The 23,695-nt window shown below is 37.4% G+C and overlaps 1 protein-coding gene across 2 annotated transcripts; it reads right to left on the bottom strand.

Annotated features, from left to right (window-relative positions):
- Positions 1 to 5,005: 5,005 nt before the first annotated feature.
- Positions 5,006 to 22,368, bottom strand: Yipf7 (Yip1 domain family member 7). Of its 2 annotated transcripts, XM_041671526.1 has the most exons (6): positions 22,265 to 22,368; positions 20,488 to 20,604; positions 16,770 to 16,933; positions 10,403 to 10,548; positions 7,506 to 7,687; positions 5,006 to 5,521 (listed from the first exon to the last, which is right to left on the bottom strand). In XM_041671526.1, the coding sequence occupies exons 1-6, from the start codon at positions 22,363 to 22,365 to the stop codon at positions 5,407 to 5,409; spliced, it is 825 nt and encodes a 274-aa protein (XP_041527460.1). In that variant the 5' UTR covers positions 22,366 to 22,368; the 3' UTR covers positions 5,006 to 5,406. The 2 variants fall into 2 exon arrangements, with proteins under 2 accessions (XP_041527460.1, XP_041527462.1); XM_041671528.1 differs by lacking the exon at positions 7,506 to 7,687.
- Positions 22,369 to 23,695: the final 1,327 nt, after the last annotated feature.

Below are 23,695 nucleotides of genomic sequence, written 5' to 3'. Positions count from 1 at the left end.
CATGTGACTGGTCATGAATAAATTCCAATTTTACCGATTAGTAAAGAGAGCACATACATTCTATGTGTGTATGCAACATGCACCTTTCTTGAAGTAGGGTAAAGAACTAAACTCTGCAAAGGTCTTGTATCCAAATGCCAGCTAGGTCTGAATTGGCATCATGGATTTCAGCTAGAGTTCAGAAGTGGGACCTGGAATCATTTAGGGACCATTCTACTCCTGCCAGGCATCCTGTTTCTTCTTATATAACTCAGCTAACCTCTCCAGCAGCTCAAGCCAATGGTCCCTGTCTAGCATGCACCAAGGTCAAGAGCAAATGGAAGACAGGTCATTTCTGGAGAACAGGGATTGTTATGCTGTGCTTAGGGGCTGTGAAATCAAGCTTCTGTTTCCAAATTCTGGTCACTGGCTGAGTAACGTGGTCAAATGAATGAGCCCATTGTCCCTGGCACCTTCAGCTGTGAGATGGAGTCAATGACAACAATATTTTATAGTTATTGTGATAATCAGATAAACTAATACACACAGGAAGCATTTAGGCCAGTCCATAGTAAGTCCTCACTAAGTCACACCATATGAAAACTGGACACATGGGAAACTTGTTGTGAAGGCAAAGTACCTGTGTTAAGGAAGCCGACTGAGGTAGGCACTGAAAACTTTCAGTCACGTGAACAACATAGTAAATGCAAGGCCAACCTGGACTACAGAGTGGGATTCTATCTTGAAAATAATACAAACAAATAACAAGCAAAAGCTAACTTGTGTGCATTATCTCATGTAATTAGTCTCCAAAAATATTGCAGTTTACTTAGCATCCAGTCAAAGAAGTGGACTCTTTAACTCATTCTCAAAGCAAATTTATAGACTGTTAGCTTGATGCTTTTGACACATATATCAACTTTAAAATCATCTTGTTAAGTCCCAACTTCTTGGAATTATTTTAGTAAAATTTTATTAAATGGGGGAATTCTTCATGAATTCAGTTTTGCCATCTATATCCATTAGTATATTTGTCTGCATAACCAAATTTCCTTAAAATATGTCTTTAATATTTTATTTGCACATAGAGGATCTATGTTTCCTATTACATTAATTTAATTCTTAGCTATTTCACAATTCTGATCTTTATTATTAAATAAAATACAACCTTATTTCCTACTAAATAAAAAACACCATTTGCTTCTTCATAGAGATGTCAAAAATTTCACAGTAAGTATAAAATATTTTCTGTATGCCTAGTTTTATAGAAAAACTGTTAAGCTACATTGTGAGCCTAAAGAAATTTTTATCTACAAATATTTTAGCAAAAGTCTCCTCCAAAATATATAATATTTAGCTCAGAATATAAATACATCTGTGTGCAACAAGATATTTTTATAGAAAAAGTATACAGTGAATGGTTATATTTGCTTTACCTACTTTACATAAAACATGAAGGTAGAACCATCCCATTTCAAACAGAAAGGCTAAGAACACAAGACAAAATTAATGTTTATGAATGCATTATTAAACCACAGAGTCCTAATGCCTGCTGTAGCCCTTCCTTCGTACAGGCTTGCCCACTAGCAGCCTCGTACTTCAATAATTACCTCGCTTGATTACTGTTATTAGCTTTCAGTCTATTTTTGCCCCAAACTTATGGGTCAGAGCTTCAATTGTCTTACTCATCACAGGTATTAATATCCAATCACTGTCTCAACTATTTATTCATTCATGCACCCCATAAATGGAAATAGAAAATTTCAAATAGCAAATAAAAATATTCTTTTTTTTTCAGTGTTTAGATAAATTTATGTAACATTGATCCGTCTTCTTTTTTTTGCGAAAAGAAGAAAAAAAAAGCATAAACAAAAAACAAGTTTCCACCTCCTCCCAGCCTCCCATTTCCCTTCCCCTCCTCCCACCCTTCTCCCCCTCCTCCCATCCTTCTCCCCCTCCCCCCACTCCTCTCCCCCTCCCTCTCCAGTCCAAAGAGCAGTCCGGGTTCCCTGCCCTGTGGTAAGTCCTAGATCCTCCCCCCTCCGTCCATATCTAGGAAGGTGAACATCCAAACTGGCTAGGCTCCCACAAAGCCAGCACATTAAGTAGGATCAAAACCCCCTGCCATTGTCCTTGGTGTCTCATCAGCCCTCATTGTTCGCCATGTTCAGAGAGTCCGGTTTTATCCCATGCTTTTTCTGTCACAGTCCAGCTGGCCTTGGTGAGCTCCCCGTAGATCAGCTCCACTGTCTCAGTGGGTGGATGCACGCCTCGTGGTCCCGAATTCTTTGCTCATGTTCTCCCTCCTTCTGCTCCTCCTTGGGACCTTGGGAGCTCAGTCCAGTGCTCCTGTGTGGGTCTCTGTCTCTATCTCTATCCATCACCAGATGAAGATTCTTAAAAATAGAAATAAAAATATCAGGAATGATGTTCCTAGAAAAGGATTTGAATCAATATGTTTATCTTCTGGATGATGAAAGAAAAAAGCAGAGAACTCAAGAAATTAAAGCAGAGTGGGATTAAATAACTTTAGATGATTACCCTAGTGTTCAAGAGAAAAGGATGAACTGAGTAAAGCTGGGGGGGGGGGGGGGTGTACTGGTGGAAGAGCAACTAAAGGAAGCCTCAGATGAGGAAGTGGCATGAACACACAGCTAAACAATACCAAAGATCTGCAGCAAGCATATTGCAGGTAAACAGAATAAATATGAAGATTCAGAAGTGATAAATTTTATAGTGCAAGAAGTTGCAATAAGGTTAGTGAAGAGGGGGGACGAATTTGAGGTGTGAAGTTAGGAAGGAAAGGCATGTCACATAGCCCGATCATTCAGGCAAGCACTTAAAAAATTTACTGGACATCTAATTCATCTGGGACCTTGTTAAAATGCAAAGTCCAATTCAGAAGTTCTTGGGCTGGGCCAGGGATTTACAGCTCTTTAGAGGATTCCAGAGACTGCGATCTGTTATTCTAAGGGCCAGTCTTAGACTAGAAAGCTTGTGAGCTATGCAAAGGAGGCTGAGGTTTCTTGTACATATGAGTGAAAGCCATAAAAGGGCCTTGGATGGGTATGACCGTAAATAAATCTACATATTCAAAGGCTCTCATGTATTGTGTCTATAAATAACCCTGCTGCACAGAATGCACGGGAGAAAGAAGTCAGTGTGTAGACTGCTTCCTTTAGCCAGCCGTTAAAGCGGCTTGCAGGGTGCTGGCAGGGAAAGGGCTTTAGTCAGGTCCTTTTTGTCACCTTGGCAAGACAGCTGAGAAAACAACCTAAGAAAGGAAAGGCTTCTTTGGGGCTCAGAGTTTCAGAAGCGGCGGACCAATGGTCATTTGCACCATTGGTTCTCAACCTATGTATGTGAGACACAAACCATGGTGAGGAGCGTGTGGCAGAGCAGAGTTGCTCACCAACACCAGACAGGAATGGGTCACAGACTAGACATGATGTCGAAAGGCTTTCCCTCTGGATCTACTTCTTCCAAGCTGGCCCAGTCTTCTGGTTTCTGCTTCCTCTCAGAAACAACATCAAATTAAGAATTCACCAATGTATTAGTCCATTGATTATGTCTCTGACCTTCTGATCCAGTCCTGTCTCAGTAACTGAATGCAGTATTTGAGAAGCAAGCTCGCCACGTAAAAGACCTTTGGAAAAACAGTTCTTAACCAAACCATAGAGGAGCTCATGAGACACGGTCACATTTGAAATGTCTGTTCATGACAGGCTAAATTAAATATCGGACAAGATATTGATGGGAAAATAAAAGTGACCAAGACTCCACTAATCACAAAATTAAAAATATTTTTTAAAGACAATGAAGAGGACAGGATAGAAATCAAGGGTCTGATTTCTTGACTTGTATGAGCTTACCATATTAAAAATCAAATATTAATATTATGTATAATTTGGATATACACCAAGAGGTCAGGGACGAAAATGCACAATGCAGATGAAATTTTGGACTCACTCTATTTGAATGTTATTTAACTGAGTGAGCACAGCCAATAACTCCATATCAGATTTGTGACTGAAAGGTAGAAAACATCAGCCACGGGGACAGCAAGGAGAGGTGGCCATTGCAAATCCATGTGAAGAACTCAGCAATGCCATACAGGGACTGACAAAACAATCAAGCCAATACCACTTATGAAATGAGATGAAACTGAAAATTCATGGCTGAATGTAGTATGGTGTGTTATCACCAATTTGACAAAGGTGTTAATAGGATGAAGGGTTCTTGAGCTGATGGCCAGGAAGAGCAAAGAGGAGGAGATAAGATAGAAGCAGAGATAAGACCTCCCTTTTACGATAGTATTTTCCTATAAAGAAGACTAGAGAAATGTACTACCCTTGAAATTTTTATTTTGAATTAGTAGAAACCAGATCATGTTTCTATGCTTGTATGAATGAAAACTGAGAGAAAATACTAGGGATGGAGGAAAGAGTGTTGTGCAGAGAGGAAAGTAATGAAAGGGAAGCAGAGCAGACCTAAGTGGAATGGCGTGTAAGCAGATAGATGTGGTGGGAAGATGAAATGATTATCTAGACACTTAAAGCTTTAAATAAAATTGGGTCAGGATAATTAATGAGGAAGAAAGATTAGAGAGCTGAGAATAAAGTACTGCTGTTATTTGGTATTCTTAAAACAAAGACAAATTTCAAACAAACATGTAGTATAGGGATAAAGCGCGGTGCCGAGGGGGCATTTCAGAAACTTCAGTCACATTAATACAAATATGTGGGATTTTCCATCAGAGCATTTTACCTCTTTGGAGCGAATATAGTAAGATCTTGTGGGATATATACACGGGAGTGCTGCAGTAACAGACCATAGCATTTAAAGCAAGCGAGAGGGAAGTGAGAATGTGGTGAGCCGACACCTTGTCTAATGAGACCGCATAACAGTTGTTACGGTAAGTGAAGGTGTTTTCTTGACTCTGTGTAGATAAAACCCCTGAACTCTCCAAAGGTGCTGAACTGTATAAATTTTAACCACATGCACAGAGTCATAAACGTTTTTGAAAAATATTTATTACAATTAATAAATGTTAAGCGTAGCATGGTATTTTACTTGAAATTTCTCAGAAACGTCTATGGAGATGAGAAAAAGCAGCATCTATTAGTACAGAGATTGTTATCTCTTAATATTTCAAAGAATATTTTAAGGGTTTTAATGCTCCAAACTGAAAAACGGAAACATCACCGCCACCAAGCAGGCTATTAGAGCGCTATCCTTGAGTGCTGCTTTGTCTCTCCGCTAATATGCTCTCAAGAGCCATAAACAAAAGTTATCTAGCTGAATTCGAGTGCTGATGCACTTCCAGAAAAATCTGAACAGCTAGCAAGGGGGATCTTGCAGAGCCACATCGTGCAGTCTTTAGAAAACCGTCAGAAGGGCAAACAGCCCATAAAACAAGGCACAGGGCTAAGCCACGAGGAGCTGTTGTCCTTCCATGGCTAAGGCGGAAATGAAGATCTTAGAAGCTGAGAGACTGCACCAGGTGATGATGAGCAGGGCTGACACTGTTCCCATGTTGCCCCTGTAACAAAGACAGAGATGACAGCTGCCTTATGCCTGGAGACGACGGGGGAGACTGAGTCAGATCTGCCCCCTGAAATGCAGCGCTGCATCTGCCAAGAACATTGGTCTCCATTTGCAAAGGTGAACCATTACCCGGATGAGCTCAAAAGATCTCAGCCAGTCAGAAAAGATTTCACTAAAATCCACTGCTTAGGACTGATTTGTTTATATTTTAGTAAGCCTAGACCAAGAAAAGCAGAAAAGCTTGTTATAATCAGTCTCACTTACCAACATCCCCATTCCATTCCCATTCCATATAATGTATTTCTAAATCATCTCTTACGGTTTGGAATTTTAACAAAGTCTATGTGCTACACATTACTAACTATAGCGGAAAGTGGTAGAACTAACTTTGGGCCTGAGGTAGTACCTACAGGGAAGAAGTTTGGTCAACCACCGGCTGCTTCTCATTCTCTTTTCTCCAGGGTATTAATATGAGCAGCTCTAGTCAATTTCCTCATTATCATTTCTGCCCTTCCCCAGAAGATCACAACCATGACCAGACACTAAGAGACAGAGTAAATCCCTCCCTTTTGTAAGATAATTTCCTCAGGTGTTTTGTCAGAGTTGTGAGAATCTAACTTACACATTATCCCTTATAATTTCAGGGTGGAAATGTCTAAACTGCCAGAGATTTTCCAAATCTAAAATTTATGAATAATCTTCTATTTGTCCCTTAGCATTTATGTCATTTAAGATGCTCTAAATACCTAAATCACAGAAAATACCCTTGGACACATAGAATTTTAAAATGGTACATCATAGTATTATTATTTTGTGAAACATCAGACAGGGTTGTAAAACCATACTACACTACTATGTCAGCACAGACCTGAATAGAACAGTATGCCAGAGCCAACAGTTACACAAACCGCTGTGTGCTTCTTTATAAAACATACAATAATGTATACATACATGTAATAAGTACAGCTTGTTCCACTTATGCATTCACAGTGTCCATTTTCTGTCAAATTCTTTTGGTAAATTCAAGTACTCATTGATAAAATAAATATTTGGCTCCAGTAATTCTCAAGCATGTTACAATAAAAAATGAGACCGTATTTGAACAGAATGAGCACATTTAGATCACTCTCAGTAATTTCATAAAAACAACTCTTCATGATAACAAAAATATCATAAACATTTACTTCTCTAACCTGATTATCCTTGTAGTGATAAACTCTCTATATGACAACATTAAGACCCGCATCATCCAAGAAGAAAAAGGAAGTCGCATCTCCTTTGGACATGAAAGAATGAGCAAAAGGGTGAGTGTTTATTTCCAAGTGTTTTGTAGACATGACAGGTAACTGTGTGGTGGCTTGCTTGCTGTCACTGAGTGCTAGTGGCATGCATGAGCCTTGGGAACGTGCTCTGGGAAACACATCTACGGTATCCTTATGAATAGTTTAGAATTGCAAATGTCAGATGTCTAAGTGAAGAGAGAAAAAGAAAAAAAATGTATTGACTGAGCATGTATGCCGTAAGTTCCCCAGAATTAATGTCCCCATTGGGGTTTCTGGGAATTCTCAGCTGTGAGGAGTCCAGCTGAGACATAACAGTCGCTTCTTGCCTTGAAGGCGGATGCCTGGGCACTGAAGTAATTTGTCAGAATTCAGCAGGCATTTGCTCTTCCAAAATCAAATAAGTGAATTCTCTGTAGTTGTTATGTTACCTCTGCCAGTAGTTTAGATTGAAGAATGTGACAGCTTAAAAGTAGAAGTTTTAAATATTACATGGCTGGATTTATTTTTTAACCCAGTTTAAAAAGAGCAGCAGCCTAGCCAAACCAAACCTATTCTGTTTCTGAATCTATGTTTAGCTTTTAACAAGCATGATTTCCCTCAATTTCAATGATAAAATGCTAAGAAACCATGATTGCCCTGGTCTGGCAGGCCTGGGCAAAGATGGCACATGTGGAGTCAATTGGTACAGAGACTTACTGCAATGAAAAGAAGATGGCACAGCTGGACAAGATGACCATGGGGAGCAAACAGTATCCCAGCACGCTGGCCACGCAGCCATATGACACCCCTGCAGAACTCATCAGGTTTAGTAAGGTGTGAATCCCAAGGCAGCCAACGGCACTCATGCCATATACGTAACCAAATTGGGCTTTCCCTGCCTGGAACAACACAAAGGAAACGACTGGAAATCACAATGTATATGAGATGAAGTCAGAATAACAACCATATGGGGAGCAGTCAAGAGTTTACTCAATGCTGCTGAATATTATGGTAGCTACTATCACCAGGGCTCTGAGAATTCTGGTTAAAATAAAGCCCTGCCTGTGAAACGAACTACAAGCAAGCACTCTGAATATATGTACATGTATGTATATGCATGTATGTATAATATGTGGGATGAGCTAGTCGTGCTTCAGAAAAGATAAAATACTGCCACGATAATTTTTAATCATACATTTTTCTATAGAGAATGCAATAAGTGAAACATGGTTTTTTACCCCATACTTACTGAATAGCTGAATAATTGAGAAAAGAATAAGATTTTTAATATAGCCTTAAACACTTATAAACAGAAATACCCTTAAGATTTTGTTATAAATTTTAACAAAGGTTTAATATTAAAATATAAAATAAATCATCTGGGTTTTTACTTCAAATGTCTAAGATCCTCCCTAAGTAATTTACCCATATTAGCATGTCTTGATCTAAAATACTTAGTGTTCTTCTAATTAAACACTAAAAATATTTTTTTTTCTTAGCTGGGCAGTGGTGGCACATGCCTTTAATCCCAGCACTCAGGAAGCAGAGGTAGGCAGATCAATGTAAGTTCAAATCTAGCTTGGTCTACAAGAGCTTCTTCCAGGACAGGCACCAAAGCACCATAGAGAAACCCTATTTTGAAACCTCTCACCCCACCCCAAAAAAAATTTCTTGTAGTTCAGAGGATCAAGCCCCAGGCCTTGTAGATATTAGGCAAGTGATTTACCACTAAGCTACATCTCCAGCCTGGTTTTATGAGACAGGATCTAGCTATGCAGTGCAGTGCCCACTGGTCAAATTTTTGTATCTTATACCTCCATCTCCCAAGTGCTGGAATGACAGATGTGTAGCACAATACCCAGTCCTAACTGTACTTTTGTGTTGCTCATTTTGTTGTTGATTTTCAGACCATACTGGTAGCCTGACCAGAACAGTTGAATGAGAATGTCTATAAATCATGTGTTGATAATGGATAATGAAAAACATTGGAGTGGCTGTGGTTTGTGTATTTCCTAAATGCCTACGTATTCAAGTGCTTTGGGAAGTTGTGGACCCTCTAAAGATGGGATCAAGTTGAGAGAAGTAAAGTCACTAGGGGCATGTCTCCTACAGACGATTGTGAATCCTACATATCCAGAAGTATGTAAGGAATTTGAATATTGTCTCTGAACTTAGTTTTGATTTTGCTAATATAATGAATGCAATGGCCTATGAAATGAACTTTTAATTACAGAGGCAAGGTAGTGCAGAGTTGACTTGGCAGCAAATAAATTTATCCTGAAATTTGATTTATCAAGTTGGAGTTTTTGAAATGTCAGTGTTGGTATCTATTAATATTAATGTCAATAATAATCGCTAATGAAAAAAATCTAAGTGTTAGTATTTATATAAAATGTTAATGACATATTTTTCACATATTCCATATAATTTTAGAACTACAAGAAACCTCAGTTTCTAGTAAACTTTATGAAAAAGGTAAACCCTTTCTGTCTAGACGTGAACGAATGGAAGCATATCAATGTGAAAACAACATATTAAGATCATAGTTATTGGGAGTTATGGGTAGAATTCATTGTATCACCCCCAGTTAAAATTTCCTTTTTATAATGTTTTGTATTTAAAGCACAAGAGAGGATATTAAAATAACTCCTATTAGCATTATGTATCCAAGAGCGATCTTGATAATGGAACTAACCCTGTCTTTTAAGAAATGATAGTCGTTTCTTAAAAGAAAAACAAACAAACAGCTGTTATGTTACAAATTACTTGCAAGGGAAAGATGAGTTAATATATTAAACTGATTGTTTCTGACTATTTGATTAATTGGCATGGCCGCTTAATCCAAGAATAGCATATTTGTGTGGAAAAGAGAAGAAGGGAGCTTAAGAATAAGTGGCAGCTGTGGCTGACAGTGTTTGAGTTAGAGGGCATTCACATTTTTCATACTGCAAGGAAGGAGGTCACTATCACAGTGCTGTTGCTGGATGAAAAGGGTGTGATCACTGGCCACACAGCAACTAGGTTTCACTCGGTATCTTGGCTGTCTAGTATTACAAATTATTTAGTGCATGGGAAGAGAACATGTATGTAGTCACACCTACTTTTTAAAACACATTTGAAGGCTATAGCTGCATTAGAAGAAGCTGCATTTGTATGTATGTGAAGGTGCTACATATGTTCATGTGTCTTTATGTATGTGTATTTATGTGTGTATACAGGCCATCTTTTTTTTTTTTTTTTTTTTTTCGAGACAGGGTGTCTCACGGATCCTAATGCTCACAGACTGGTAAAAGTGCTGACTAGTGAGCATCACGGTCCCCACTGGCTGACTAGTGAGCATCACAGTCCCCACTGGCTGACTAGTGAGCATCACGGTCCCCACTGGCTGACTAGTGAGCATCACGGTTTCCCCTGGCTAACTAGTGAGCACATGGTCCCCATTGCTTGGGTTTTTATCATGTGCTTCTCTACACCCAGCTTTTATGTGATGGGATCTAAGCTCATGTCCTAATTCTTGTTAGAAAGCAAATTTCTCCTGTTTTAAAAGAAAATGCTTCAAAATTAGCTCCAATAAAAATGAGGCTTGAAACGTCAGGTTAGCTGTCAGAAGCTACCATAAGCAATGTGGCTCCCAGAGCCACACAGAAAAGAATGGGTCCTGTGAGATCTGTTTCATTCATGATGCTGCCATCTGCTGGCTTCATTGGGTTTAGCACCGTCAAGGTTTTCTGCCATATGTGATCAAAATTAATTCCAAGTTCTGCAAAAAGAAAATAAATAGTCTAACATAAATATAGAAAACAAGAGAGTTTTATTATTTCAAAGTTAGTGTATCTATTCTTTTGGATGACATCTCAAGGCGATTGCTCTATTTTGGCATCAGAATCTAAATCTAAAGTTTAAGGCAATAGAGAGTGAACAAACAACACACCCCAAAAAATAGTTCAAAGAAAAATTCTCTTTTGATGAAATTTTTATCTATTTCATGCAGCAACATTTTAATAATATTTAAAAACATGGAATTGAAATACAGTAAAACCTGCCATTGCAGCTAACAGACTAGACGTGTCTCTATCACCCCTTTGGATCTTTCCTTCATCCACCTTTCCAACTGTGAGTACTTCTGGAATCCTGCCATATCACCCATGGCAGAACTGGTTATTGACACTCAGTCCAAGTCTAGAGTTTTCCTTTGTTCTGCCTAATAAGGACATTAGCCTTGCTCCAAATTGATAAAACTCCACAAGGAAGAAAGAGAAGGACTCTTTTTGCAGAGAGTTGTGGCCATGAGGTACATACAGATGTTTATAAATCTGTGAGATTGAATCAATAAGCTCAAAGATTAAATACTAAGGACAAGTTAATCTTTTTCTTTTTATGAGTGAGGATATTAGAATAAAATCATCTCACTAAAGCAAGCTCTGATTGATTACTCAGGCTTTACTGGCCTTTCAAGATCTACAAGCATTGGTCTCACATACATATGATAAAGGTAGTGTCAATTCATTCCTATTGTATGCATCAAATGTCTGAGATGTCGAGAGGTTAAGTAACTTCCAGAATCTGAAAGCAAGTAATAGGAAAATCTACATTTCGACCTTGTCCAATCTCATTCCTGTAAAGCATTGAGAAGTCAGGTCCATGTGCAGCTAAACTATCATCTATCTATCTATCTATCTATCTATCTATCTATCTATCATCTCTTTATCAAATTTATTACATATTTCCTATAAGGAAGGCTACATTTCTAAACTCAGCTGTACATATCTATCTATCTATCTATCTATCTATCAATCTATCTATCATCTAATTATACCTATCTATCATCTATCAACCATATACCTGATTTCTTCCATCTTTCCTAAGGAAAGACTACCTACCCTTTCTAAATTCAATTGTACTTCCAAGCATGTACAAATATGTCTGGTCAGATGATAAGAACAGTTCAGCTATTTATTTAGAGACACTGGGTACTAGGCACGCTATTTCCCACTGAGCCACATCTTCATTCTCAGATTTTTTCAATGGTCACAAATACCACTTTAATATTTTTCAAAGTTGACATTTTGCACAAGATGGATTTCTAATGATCCTCACATAGAGACATAGAGGGGCCTTCCTTCAACAATTTAGAAATTTTTAGAAACCCTGTCAGAAAATTTTAGAAATCTGCATGAGCTAGCAAAAGCAGACAAACTTTTATACATGCAATCTCCTGGTTGAAATCTGTCATTCTAAGTAAGGGTAGAAAATTACTTAAACCTACTGGCGACATAGGTTAGGTTAGAGTTAAAGCAACGGCTTCACATTTGTGAGGTTCTAGATTTTCCCCCAGTAGTGGGTTAAGAAAGAAAGACAAAGAGAGAGAAAATAAACATTACTAAGCAGTGAGCAAGTAAAAGCATACATAGAAGTAACATTATAGGGACTAGACAAGTTGTATTTAGGGATGTGTGTGTGTGTATGTGTGTGTGTGTGTGTGTGTATGTGTGTGTGTGTGTGTGTGTTCACGCGTGCGCATGGGATAGCAATTAATGAAAAAAAGAGGCCATGAATTTGAAAAAGGTCAAGGATGCATACTTGAGAGATTTTGGAAGGAAAAAAAGAGAACAGTGTAAGTATACTATAATCTCAAAAAATAAAAAGAAGCAGCTTTAAAAATAGTAAGTTGAGTACATTTCTGTCTCCACCTTTTTTCTATACTTTCAGTGTGTTATACTTTATGACCATATATGCTAGAGGAGATGGGTGGTTCAACAATCTTAAAGTGGGGCAAGATTTTACCATAATTGTTTCCTCTCATATATTACATTCTGAGCACAATTTCCTCTTCCTTCTCCCCTCCCAGACCCCTCTCTCCGTGCCCCCATTCACTTCTCCATTCTCTTCCATGGATATCAACCAAACATGACATATCAAGTTGCAATAAGACTTAGTGCCGGTAGAGGAAAAGGTCCCAACATCAGGAGAAAAAAAAAGTCAGGGACCGCTCCTGCTCCCACTGTTCAGTGTCCCACAGGAACACCAAGTTACACAACCATAATATGTATGCAAAGGGCCTAGGTTGGTTCCATGTTGGTTTCCCAATTATTGGTTCAGGATTTCTAAGCCTCTATGAGCCTAGGTTAGTTGATTCTGTGGGTTTTCCTTGGGGCCCTTGATTCCTCTGCTTCCTACAGTCCTTCTTCTCATTCTTTGTCAGGATGCCCCAAGCTCCACCTAATGTTTGTGTGTGGGTTTCTGCATCTATTTCATCAGTTGCTGGATGAAGCCTCTCTGGTGGCAATTGTGCTAGGCTCCTGACTATGAGTTTAGCAGAACATCATTAGAGATATTTCATTGATTTTTTTTTCAGTCCTGTTTGGTTCTATCTTGGGACTCTGGACTAGTCAGCCTCTGCTTCCTGGTAGTAGGTAGGTAGTAGGTAGCTCCCTCTAGAGGCATGGGTCTCAGGCTGGACCAGTATTGGCCACTCCCATAATTTCTGTGCCACCTTTACCCTAGTACATCTTGTAGAAAGGAAAAATTGTAGGTCGAAGGTTTTATGGCTGGGTTAATGTCCCAATGCCTTACTAAAGTCTTTCCTGGTTATCGGAGATGGCTGGTTTAGGCTCTGTATCCCTCAAACACTAGGAGTCTTATCTATAGTCACCATTTTAGATTCCTGGGAGTTTCCATTGTGGTAGGTTTTATAAATGGCAGAAGACCATAAAAATTGAGGAATATCACAGTTTAAATTAATTTTATGCCAGGCTTCTGTCACTTTCAAATTTCATTATCATCTTCTATCACAATTAAGTGCCTTTGGTACAAAAATGTCTTTTTTTTTCTCTTTAAAAATAACTAATAACTTGTTCTGAAAAAAACTCATATAAAAATGATATACAAATTCAATATTGATTTCTACTATGTATTGATGACATATTTAAGGACTTCACACAAAATCATGAATGAATATAGGATAAACTAAATATTTTCATGAGAAAAAAAATGTTTCCAATGGACTATGTATATTCAAAATATTTTCTTTTCAAAATTTTTTAGCAAGTATTCATTGTAGGGGCCCCCAACATAACACCTTATTGTGTAAAACAGAAGATAGAACCACTATAAAACCTGAATGTAAAATTTATTATTTTGCTGTCATCTAGTGGTAGTAAAGTATATGACATGAAGTATAAAAGTGAATTAAGATCATTATTTTTACATAAATTATGGCTCTGACCTTTCAGATGTATCAGCCTGTGCTACAAGGAGAGAACTATGAATTCCAGTAACTTTTCCAGCTTGACAGACTAAAGTTAACCCTTGTACTAGGATTAATGCTTATTTTTCCACTTTATCTTTTAGGTCTCATTTATGAAAATATAAAACAAAATATTACTTTAAAATCTGAGCATCTTCAAGGAAATTGATATAAATGCTGTACTGATTTAGAAAACCTGGTTCTAAATAAAACAATTGGAAAAAGTCTCCAAGAAATATTTTTAATTTTAAAATATAAATACTAAAATCCCCATGTTTCCCCAAAGATTTATAAGAAAATTACATTGGAAATAAACAAGAAAAAAGTTTGTTCAAATTCAACTTCTGGTGTGGGAGGTCCTTCTATATATGTGTTACTTTTATTGATTAATGAATAAAGCTGGTTTCAGCCAGTGTCTTAAAGGAGTAAAGCCAGGTGGGAATCCTAAACAGAATGCTGGGGGAAAAAAGTGAAGTCAGGGAGAAGCCACATAGCCACTGCTGGAGACAGATGCCTCCGCTGGAGCCTGCTGAAATTTTACTGGTAGGCCATGACTTCGTGGTGATGCAAAGATTAATGGAGATGGGTTAGTTTAGAATGTAAAAGCTAGCCAATAAGAAGCTAGAGCTAAAGGCCAGGCACTGATTTAATTAATAGAGTTTCTGTGTGGTTTATTCGAGTCTGGGCAGCCAGGAACAAAGGAACAACCTCCAGCAACACATCTTCAAGAGAGTTATTTATCTATTGCTATCTAAATATACATTAAATAAGGAAAGGAAAACTAATTTAATGCTAATATGACAAGAATCACAAAAAATGGAAAGAAGTAAAAATAATCAATATACATGAAAACCTCTCAGGCTTCTAGTGATACAGAAATACAAAGTAGTCATCTTTAATTTTTTTACATAGATATTGCATATTTGACTCTAACGGTACAGTAGAAAACTCATTTTTGCAGGTCAACTGACAGTGTTCCAAATGCCTCCTGACCAAATTCTCCCACTGTTATAGACACATCCCAAATAATGCACACGCCAAAAGATTTTAACTATGATGTTCATCAAAATAATACTTATTGTAAGCTATAACCTGTAAGGTATGTTTAAATTATGGCACTTGAGTTTTATAATATGATTATAAATCAAGTTTTAAATTTTTAATGGCTTTAAAAAACTCATATATAAAAATTATCATGATACAATAACGTGAAAATAAGACCAGATATGATTGTATTATTCTGTATTTTAAAATACTCCAATATTTTCATTGAAAAATAGTATTTCCTTTTGGAGTAACTAGGTGTGTACATACATAATAAGTACACAAATAAAAACTAGGAGAGCTGCTGGAAAGAAACATTCAAATGTTTTACGGTTAATCCTTAGAGACAAGATTTTAATTGCTTTCTATATTAATTCATACATGTCTATATTTTCAAATATGTATAGTGAATGCACTTAGGCAACTGAAGGGCTTTTTAAGGCAAAATATTGTTAGAATCCAAAATATTTAGTGGAAATAGATTATAGCCAGGCAGTGTTGGCACACACCTTTAATCCCAGCACTTGGGAGGCAGACTCAAGTGGATCTTTGTGTGTTCGAGGCCAGTTTGTCTACATAGTGAGTTCCAGGACAGGTTACAATGTTACAGAGAAACCCTGTCTCAAAAAAATAATAGTTTATAAGCTTCAAGTGTATAAGCTTCAGTTGTTTAGTAATTGCAGAGGAGAAATAGAATGAACTGATGAGACATAATGGATCACAAAACTTAATAGCTTCTAAGGTTATAACAGATCTATTGCCTAATTTTCTGTATTATTCACAATTATTTAAATCTTTCTCTTGTTTACATTTTTAGGCAAAGAAAGAAGACTATGTTAACTCCAGGACGTTATTGAATTCAAATGAGGTAAACAGCCCTTTTATGGAAAACATTGATAATTCTAATCTCCCTTTTTACCTCACTCTACTTAGAGCGGGCGTATGTACAGAAGACTTGTACCACTGAGTAGTTATGCTTCATTCTCCTATGGAAATCCAGTAGAGTTTTAAGTTCTTTCTTGGGGTTGCTGCTTCCATCAAAATCTCTTAAGGCAGACATAAAACGTCTGGGTATGAATAGAAAGTTCCTAAAATCTCTCTGGACCTCCAGCTCCAGGAGTCCAGAGTCTCCTTACTAAGAATATTTTTATCAACTGGAACTGTATTCTCCTTTGCCTAGCTTTGCCAAAATGACCAGAGAGAGCTCATGATAACCAGAGAAGGTAAAGGGTTTGGACTGCCTCCCTGTCAACCACAAACAAATGTTAATGTGAGAAACTATCTCCTTTGCTCCCAGGCAGACAGCAAAGACTAAAATTAGTGTTGTTATGAAGTGCATTCTTAGATGGTTAGAAAGTGTTGTTGCTTCGATATAAACACCTTTCCATAACATGTCTTTCCTGTTTACATAAGGCGTCAGTGCAAATCCCAGAAACAGAGATCATTCATTAACAGCAACAATGAACAATTTCACAGTGGCAGAACAAACAAGCTCAGAAACTTCAGCCAATAATGCAACAAACTTGCAATGGTTTTGGTTTATACGTCCTGGTTTGGCAGACTCTTGTTAACTGTGTAGTAATTACACACAAAGCACTGTCTGCCACACTGTGGCTGAACAGGTTAAGCCCCGGTTCTTGCTGTAGTTCTATGAGCTGTGCAAACCTTCAAACAACATTTCCTTAACTTGCCTTCCAGCAAAGGAGGTTCCTCATCAAAACCGTCCTCTGAAGGGCACTGTGGATAATAGTCTGAGGTAGCCGCTGGCTGAAAGAGCTGCCCTGCATAACCTGATGACAGGAACATCGCTGGTGGAACAGAAGAGGAAGGCTGAAGCTGCTCAGCGGCTTGTGCTCTAGAAAATTAGAAATGTCTATATTTTACATACAAGAAAGCAATATCCCGACAAATCAAGGAAGGGAAGCACAATCTTCCTTATAAGGAATTCACCTAATTTAAGTTAAGTTGAACTCAAATATTTGAAGTAAGGGATGATGAAAAAGCTCCTATAATAATTATCTACAATAACAGTATTAATCAAGCATATGCCATATGATTGACCATTGATTAAAGGCAGAGATATGATCTAATAGCTTTGAACTCCTACAGCATACATAGAGATTATTATAGCTATCCCAGTCATATGAAATATTTCTCATTTTTTTCAGTGTGGGATGGAACCATGGCTTCTGATTGGGCCAGATGCAGCCATGCTGATGCAGTGTAATCACGAACTTTTTTCATTTCGCTGTGTTATCACCTTGTCATCCTGATTTCTGAGAAGTGTTGGTATAAATAATCAAATGGGGAAGAATGTTCAGTTGGGTGGAATGGGAGAGTTTAAGAATAAAGACTTAGTTTCTTCATATTGAGCTTTATTTTAGTAAAAAAAAATAAGTAGTACTCATGTAGAAATATCATGTGGAAGAGGGAATGTGTAAAGGAATAGGGATTTCAAGGCAAAGTGTACTTTTCTATGAAACAGGGCACCTGAAATGAAAAGCCAATCACATTTTCTCATTTTCCGTCATTACACTAACCATTCTGAAATAGCCTCATACTCAATGCCCTCACTAAAGCTCAAGTACCCTCTAGTTTTCTTTATCCCTTCAAGTATAAATCATAAATGGTACCATGGGCTAAAGTTTCAGACACTCACCATTTGAGGTTGTAGAAACATTATACAAAAGTACCTTTCCCTTTCAGCTAGAACACCACTCAGGAATGAGTGCAGCACCCACTGTTCATGTGTGTAAGATGATCAGTTAATAAGAATATGGTCCAGATTTCCCTAGACAGAGATGAAACTGAACACCTTCCATTCCCCCTCATATAAAATCAAACAACCTCAGACCCCAAACCTCAAGCCTGTTTCTTACTAACTGACTGTGATGGTTAGTATTTATTGTCAGTAAGGCTGGATTTAGAATCAACTAAGAGAGACAAACATCTGGCATATGTGTGAAGGAAGGAGATTCTAGATTGGATTGGATTATGTGGTCTACCGTACCCAAATTTTAACAAAGGAATATAATGATGGGAACAGTAGCATTCATTCATCTCTCCTTCTGTTTCCTGACTGTGGCACAATGTGACCATAATCTTTAACTATGACCTCTATGACTCCCCTCCCACTCCATGAGTGTCTGTAGTCTCAAACCTTGAGTCAAAGAAAGAAGTCAAAGAAACAAAGCCTTTCTGACTTAAGTCACTTATGGATATTTTGTCATAGCAACAAGAAAAATGACTGATTAATAACCTTGAAAAAATTATCAATTTATCTCTGTAGCTGGCTTCTCAAAAGTAATACTTACCTCATAGGGTTGTTCAGGATTCTAATGCCATGTTTAATAAGGCTCAAGGCAGCTCATAATGCATGAAGAGTTTTCAGTAAATATTAATTATGAACGTTGAGAGACATGATCCTTCTTCCAGTTCACTGACATAGACTCACAGAACAATGTGCAGAAGGGCAGCTCAGCAACCCATACCATAGGATAGCAGAGTGCTTTGGAAACTTACATTTATCTAATATTCAAATAATGGCTTTGCTTTAATATATACTTTTTATACATCAATGCATTTGTTCTTTATAAAAACTGCACAAAGACATGTCCTTTTGTCTCTCAGCTGAAGAAATAAAAGTCTCGGTGTCACAGAGATAAACAATGCCAGCCAAGACAAATTTTCTCAGTTTGTGGGGGTTTCTCTGCTTGCTTGTTTGTTTGTTTCTTACTTACTTTCTTTTTTCTAATAAAAATAAATACTAAATTCTTCTTCATTTCCTTTATTTAAAATTCAAGTTAAGAGTTTTCAGCCCCGTGTGTGTGTGTGTGTGTGTTTGTGTGTGTGTGTGTGTGTGTGTGTGTGTGTGTATGGGGGGCATACATGCACATGTAGAAGTCGTTGGTCAATGTTGAGGGTCTTCCCAATGGATCTCTGCCTTATGTTTTTGAGGTGGGGAATCTCTCACTGGACTGACTCTTGCTAATTTGTCTAAAATGTCTAGCCACCAATCCTCAGAAGATTTCCAATCACTGCCTCCCACATGTTGTGTTACAGATACATATCACTCCCTACAGCTTTTCCACATTATTTCTGGAGATCTCAGCTTAGGTCTTTATGATTTTTTTGGAAAGCACTTCACCAATTGATCCATCTCACCAGACCTTATAATTAATCTCCAGTACCTAACACATCTTAAAATACGTTTAAGTCAATACTGTCAATGGCAAATATTCACATATTAAAATGCATAATTTATTGTTCAACTCCTCAAAAGTAAAACCTTATCTCTGTAATGGAAAAGACTTTCTAACTCCATTCTAAAAAAAACATAGCCTTATACCACAGATAAATGTAGCTTTTAGCAGCAGACAAAATGATGATAGAAATTCATAACTGGTCAAAATGTTGAGAACAGGCTGTAGGGTGCCAATCCCACCTGATACACTTCCAATGCAACCCCTACAACTAAGGCTAAAAGAACATTTCAGAAAGGGTGGACAGAAAGACAGTGAAAGCCAGAGGATATCTGCTGTAGCGTAGTATCTTCTACACATGACAGGAAGTAACATCGGTGGAATTTCAGTGGCATGGTTGCCTAAACAAGATCACAAGGTCAGTGCTAATTGATGTGCCATCATGAATAAGGGATAGGCTCTACCCCTGGATGTATACCTACAGGCAACCAATGGCTGCAGAGAGAGCTAAATATAATCAGTTGTATCCAGGGACGAACCCCTGATAAACTATCTAGTCCCAAGTGATCAGCAATAAACACATATGCATAAGAGACCAAAACCAAATAGACTCAGGAGATTCCTGTACACACGTCTGAATTGTGTGTGTGTGTGTGTGTGTGTGTGTGTGTGCATACACATGTGCATATCCAATACTAACTACTCCAGAAGAGGTACTCATGAATTTGAGAGAGATTGGGAGTGGACACTGGAGGGAGCTAGAAATTATGGGACTACAGTACACGTGTAGAAAATTCTCATTTTTTAAATAAAAATTACAAAAAGACCTTAGATTTCATTCTTACCATGGTTTTGTAGTGGCCTTAATTTCTGAGAAAAATTAAACAAAATCAACGTCTTTAAATAAATGGAATCCATTTTTAGTGTCCAGATAACTATCAGGTAAAGGGCTCTTATTTAACCATTATTTTTAAAAGAATAAATAAAACACTAACTTGGCATGAGCACCAAGTAAAAAAATATTGGCAGAAAATTGGAGTAATTTATCTGTCTTTTCTTGTTATTTAGTGGGGGATACTTCATTGACAACTGCTCGGTTAACTCTGTTAACTTCTTCCCTCAAGAGAGCCCATGTATCAGGAACTAACTGACAAACCATTGACATTTCGAAAAGTGGGACTATGTTTGCTCACTATCAAATACTTACTCTCTGGATCCATAAAGATTCTCATGAGCATTAGAATCATTAGAGCTCTGCTCCTGATTCTCAATGATGTAATTAGATTGGTAAAAGTCCAAGTCATACTCTCCCAGGTTAGACATCCTGAAAAATTAAGAGTTTGTCTGATTTTATTTCGTTTGTTAGGCAATTAAGCTTTTTGAAATATGTACAAAGATTTATTGTTGGTGTGGTTATAGTTGTTTTCCTGTCAAAGGAGATATTATTTGGAAGAATAAATTAACTATTAGGGGAAAAGCAGAAAATTCATGCTGGAAAGTCACTTTCAAAACCAATCAATGGGGCTGGAGAGATGGTTCAGAGGTTAAGAGCATTGCCTGCTCTTCCAAAGGTCCTGAGTTCAATTCCCAGCAACCACATGGTGGCTCACAACCATCTATAATGGGGTCTGGTGCCCTCTTCTGGCCTTCAGGCATACACACAAGACAGAATATTGTATACATAATAAACAAATAAATAAATATTTAAAAAAAAAACCAATCAACTTCAACTACTATATGAAGTTTTCACACTTTCTTATTGTGACTGTAAGTTTACTTCAGCTTTTCTAGAAGAAACCACCAACACCCTTTCCCCACGCACCCCATTCTTAGTAGTTTAGAGAAAAGTTTTAAACTTGGTGTGCTACATATCTGCAAAATAAGCAATGCAAGTTTCTTACTTTAGAAAATGATATACAATTACACAGGTATATGCATACAGAGCCATGCACTTAGATGCACACACACAGTACAAAAAAGGCAGAAAGTAACAAATTATTAATATTTTTATTTTAATTTACCCAGAGACATAAATTTTACTCAATGTCTTTCTTGCTCACCTAAACAAAAAGTAGAACTGTATAAAATATTTCCTAATTATACTTAGGAATTCCTATTAGCTATCTGGAAAATTTTCTTCCTTTTTCCAGTATGCTATCACGGGTTGCGGATGAGTGAGACAGAAAGGATAGAAAAGATTCTGTATCACTAGGCTAAGGACACAGTCCTTTCACCTACACTTACTAATTTGCTTCAAGTCAATTCATACTGAATCCAGAAGCAACAGATGAAAAAAGGACAAAATGAGATCACGAGGTAACAGAACAAGGTGTCAGAAAGGCAGAATGGCTATTTGGTTCAAAATTCTAGGACAGAGCAGAGACTTTTGGATTTTCAATGCTGTTTTTGAAAACCATTTTTATTTTGAAAGAGTGAATTTAGAAACCACTGGGAGTAGTCCATATAATTATAGTCATTCATGAAATACTCCCAATAATGAATTTAAAATTATAAATCCATAAAAACAGCCTTAACTCTAAGATCTTCATTAATCATAAATATTCAATGACAGTTGTTAAAAATATCAGTTATTCGATTCAGTAAAATACAAAGAGCTTTGCAAAAGTGAATATAGCAATTCATGCAGCTGATTTCATAAATAAGTGTGACTTTTCATTAGTGATGTACATGAAGTAGCCATGAGTTATGAAAACTAAAACAAGACTTAGTAATGAATCCTTTAACAAACTATAATATAAATTCGATATTAAATATAAAATAAAGACTAAAACTTAATAGTATAAGTTTCTCAGCCCATAAAAACTGTTATGAAGCCCAGAGGAAGATTTTCTTGAGAATACAGTAACTTTAGGTAACATGCCAAGTTTTATGTAACAGCTCTTTGAGTTCTTACATAATCCCCTTTTGTATTTTATTTAAATGCTAAGTGGTTTTTAAAAGGATCACATAGACTAGACACGTACCTGTCTGTATGTATTGTTATGAGGAAAGATCCTCCAACAAACGTAGCTGTACTTGGGAAATCTAAACAAGCCAGTGGGTGAAAAGGAGACGCACTGACCATATATAAAAGTTTCTAAATTTGTCCGCTGACGGAGTGGACAGATGACACAGCCAAGAAAGCAACGCTGCCAAAAAGCCAACACAGTATCTTATAACACATTTTTATGGCTTGAAACATAATGAGCAACATGCAGACATAAATCAGATAATGTGGAGAAATAAATCCAGTATTCTTGTGTGCATGTCCATTAAACTTGGCAACAAGATTATTTACTGGAAGTCAGCCAGGGAAAGCAAAGGGCTTGATGTGACTTCTTCCACTCTGGTTTTCAGTCTAGTAGGATTTACCAGTAATCTGCGATAAAAAAATAAATCTGTAGTGATTGATCTTAACATGAAGATCTCGGCACTGAAATAAAATGAAATGCTTTCATTTTATCCAAATCTGAGCAATTTTTAGGAAGATGAATTACGGCGTGATCTTGGCTTTACCTGATTTTAATTTCTGCAGTTGAGATAGAGATACATTATTCTGACCTAGTTTTTGTATGTTTGTTTTGGTGTATGTTGGGACTGCGTGCAGAGCGGCATGTTGCCAGAAGTAGTTGACACCTGGTGCCTTCTTCCATCATTCTCCATGATGTGTTCTGAGACAGAATTTTACTGAACATGGCCAGCTGATTGTCCAGGTTGAGTGGCCAACAAGCCCCCAGGATCCTTCTGTCTCCATCTCTTGGCACTGAGATTAGAGCTGAGCCTCCACACCGACTTTTTACATAGGTACCAGGTTTCCAAACTCAGGGCCCTATGCTTACACAGCAAACACTTCTAACCCATGTGCCACCTTCTCACTCTGGTCCAGTGTTTTTATGTACAGAATGTGTTCTGTCATATTTTAAGTCAGTTCCAGATACTGGAGGCTTTCTAACTCATCCTTGCCCTTGAAAGATACACAGTTGACCCTCAGTATTATATCATTGAGTCACTCATAGGAAACATTATAGCTAGTAGTCTCCAGTCTTTCTGGATCAGATAACTTTGAGGGCTATTTCCCCTATGGTTTGCTTTCTTCTGAATCTCCTTTCTAGGACTTCAGATTCCTTACTTATTAAAATCCTGGTGTTTAATTTTTTTAAAAAATGAATTGTTTAACAATTTCTATTTCTATGTCAGTGGTAAAATAACATCTATCCACACATTTATTGAGGACCAGCTACTGAGTACCAGAGTCTTTTCTTCTTATTTTGGAGGTAGGAATCATGAATGACCTAGACCTATATAGTCCCTAAATTCATAGAGATTCACTGGTCTCTTGCCTCTGTAGTAATGGGATAAAGGTGTGAGTCATCGTACCTAGGTAGACTCCAGCCTTAATGTATGATTACAGAAAT

Source organism: Microtus oregoni, unplaced genomic scaffold (assembly GCF_018167655.1).
Source record: "Microtus oregoni isolate MIOR12 unplaced genomic scaffold, Mior012 000021F_ref0000039, whole genome shotgun sequence".
NCBI lineage: Eukaryota > Metazoa > Chordata > Mammalia > Rodentia > Cricetidae > Microtus > Microtus oregoni.
The sequence above is the reverse complement of the archived record's forward strand: the minus strand, read 5'-3'. Positions and strand labels throughout refer to the sequence as shown.